General features: G+C 41.8%; 2 protein-coding genes across 2 annotated transcripts in view; both read left to right on the top strand.

Annotated features, from left to right (window-relative positions):
- Nucleotides 1–2,500, top strand: part of LOC306922902 (mucin-2-like) — a 138,175-nt gene that overhangs the window by 58,230 nt on the left and 77,445 nt on the right. The gene's annotated exons all lie outside the window — the stretch shown is intronic.
- LOC306923186 (uncharacterized protein) overlaps nt 1–2,500 on the top strand; it is a gene marked incomplete at its 5' end in the record, with an annotated part of 49,905 nt that overhangs the window by 46,470 nt on the left and 935 nt on the right. Inside the window, 2 exons of the mRNA XM_079501214.1 lie at nt 356–395; nt 1,155–1,278. Of these exons, the coding sequence (XP_079357340.1) occupies nt 356–395; nt 1,155–1,278 (164 nt within the window). The remainder of the gene's footprint in view (nt 1–355; nt 396–1,154; nt 1,279–2,500) is intronic.

The following is a 2,500-nucleotide window of genomic DNA, read 5'->3' as shown; positions in this document are numbered from 1 at the left end:
TCATTTAGTCCTATTTTGTCTTCTGAAATTGTTCCTAGTCTAGTCTTAGTCGACTAAATATAGTCTTTTCTTTTCTGTCTTTTCTTAGTCTTAATGCAATGTTAATTTTGCTGTTAAAGATTTTGTCTTATTATTTAGTCTTTTGAATAACAGACCATTTAATGGTAAGTCCTAGTCTCCTGAAATTGTTTAGTCTTATAGTCTAGTTTTAGTTGACTAAATATAAAAAACCTTAGTCTTAGTCAACAAATGTAACACTGCATGCTTGTAGATCAACCTATTTTCAACAGAATGTTAACCCCAGGATAGAGACGCTATGGTTCACGTGGTCACATTTTCGCTCTGTCTTTCTCAGGGAACTGAAAGAATTGCCCCTGATGGCTGCTGTCATATTTGTAAGTGTATCATTTATTATTATTTATGTACAGTGTAAAAAATACAGTATTCAAGCTACATACTGTGCATTTTGTGTTGGGTACAGGCATGCATGTAGCCTCTTTCTGATCACCACAATGCTACATAAACCTAGTTTCAGTACCAACTCAAACATGACATTAGGAAACCCTTTGTTTGTCTTCAGGTTTAATAAGAGTTAAGGTGTAAAATTCACTCATTAGATTGACGCTAACGTGATTAAACTCCTCTGCCGAGTTAGTATTCTCCTGACCTTTCCTGAATTGCTACCAGTAATACACCTAGCAATGTGCCTGAATCACAACATAATTGACGCTATAGGTACAACCCCACCCATCCTCTGGAAAACCAGGATCTCATATAGAGCATCGCAGTCAAAGAAGAAAAACAACAAAAAAAAAAGTGTTAACCTGCCGTTTTTTCTTCTTCTTTCTAATTATTTGTTCGGCCCAAAACATTGTGTTTATTGTCATGATTTGTCACGACAAGAGTTGGCTTTGTCCGCGGCGTAAACGTCTTTAAATAAATACTTTTTGAAAAGTCTATGAGGAAAATAAACGGGGAATTCTTTTCCGGGTCTCTCGAGGGGGGGCGGGACTGCGACGCTCTATAGACGGACAGACGGAAAGACAGACAGACAGACCTTGCATTTAATAAGACGTTATTTAAAAGCTGCTGTCCACTGCTGCTTGGTGCAGGTATAAAGACGATAACACTGTCTACCTCTGCTTGCGGTGCAGGTATCAAACGTGATCATCCGTGCAACATCACCAGCACCGAGGTTTACCTGGAGAACATGGGCTGTCGCTCCAAAGAGCTGGTGAACATCACTTCCTGTGGCGGCGCCTGTAGCAACTATGCCTAGTGAGTATTCATCCGTACTGTATATGGACGTTTAGGTGATGTCATGTCCTGGCCACATCACAGGACGTTTAGGTGATGTCATGTCCTGGCCACATCACAGACGTTTAGGTGATGTCATGTCCTGGCCACATCACATGACGTTTAGGTGATGTCATGTCCTGGCCACATCACAGGACGTTTAGGTGATGTCATGTCCTGGCCACATCACAGGACGTTTAGGTGATGTCATGTCCTGGCCACATCACAGGACGTTTAGGTGATGTCATGTCCTGGCCACATCACAGACGTTTAGGTGATGTCATGTCCTGGCCACATCACAGGACGTTTAGGTGATGTCATGTCCTGGCCACATCACAGGACGTTTATGTGATGTCATGTCCTGGCCACATCACAGGACGTTTATGTGATGTCATGTCCTGGCCACATCACAGGTGATGTCATGTCCTGGCCACATCACAGGTGATGTCATGTCCTGGCCACATCACAGGGTGATGTCATGTCCTGGCCACATCACAGGGTGATATCATGTCCTGGCCACATCACAGGACGTTTAGGTGATGTCATGTCCTGGCCACATCACAGGACGTTTAGGTGATGTCATGTCCTGGCCACATCACAGGACGTTTAGGTGATGTCATGTCCTGGCCACATCACAGGACGTTTAGGTGATGTCATGTCCTGGCCACATCACAGGCAGGAGTTGTAAAATGTATATTTTACACAAATGTGACCAAATTTGACTGAGGGACTGTCATTGGATTTTTTGAATTTTCGTTTTTTTTTCATGTCATATGAAAGCAGGGAATCATCGCTTCAAATTGACATATTGGTTGTTCAGTTTGACCCACCAGTTTTGGAGATATGGCTTATAGAGTAATGTCTTGCAGAAAACAGCGAGTTGAGAAAACTGGCTTGAAAGGTTCACTTCTGTGGACTCTAACATTACACCTATAGCTACATGTTTAAGCATTTATTTCATATTTACATTTCGATTTCAGCTCTGACACTTATTTCAGACATGCTCTAGTATGTGAAGAGTCTGTGCTATTAACTCATTTTGGATTAAAAAAAAAGAAAGAAAGAAAAGCTGGAGGTTGCGCGATGGCAGGCTCTCAGTCAAATCTGGTCACAAATGTATACAAATCAGCTGTGTCGAATCATGACAAATCAACCGTAAGAATGTTGATCTCTGTTACTGTTCTTTATGCAGCATAATGTCACT

This window comes from Electrona antarctica (assembly GCF_951216825.1).
Source record: "Electrona antarctica genome assembly, chromosome: 5".
In the NCBI taxonomy this organism is placed as follows: Eukaryota; Metazoa; Chordata; class Actinopteri; order Myctophiformes; family Myctophidae; genus Electrona; species Electrona antarctica.
This window is presented reverse-complemented; position numbering and strand designations above follow the sequence as displayed.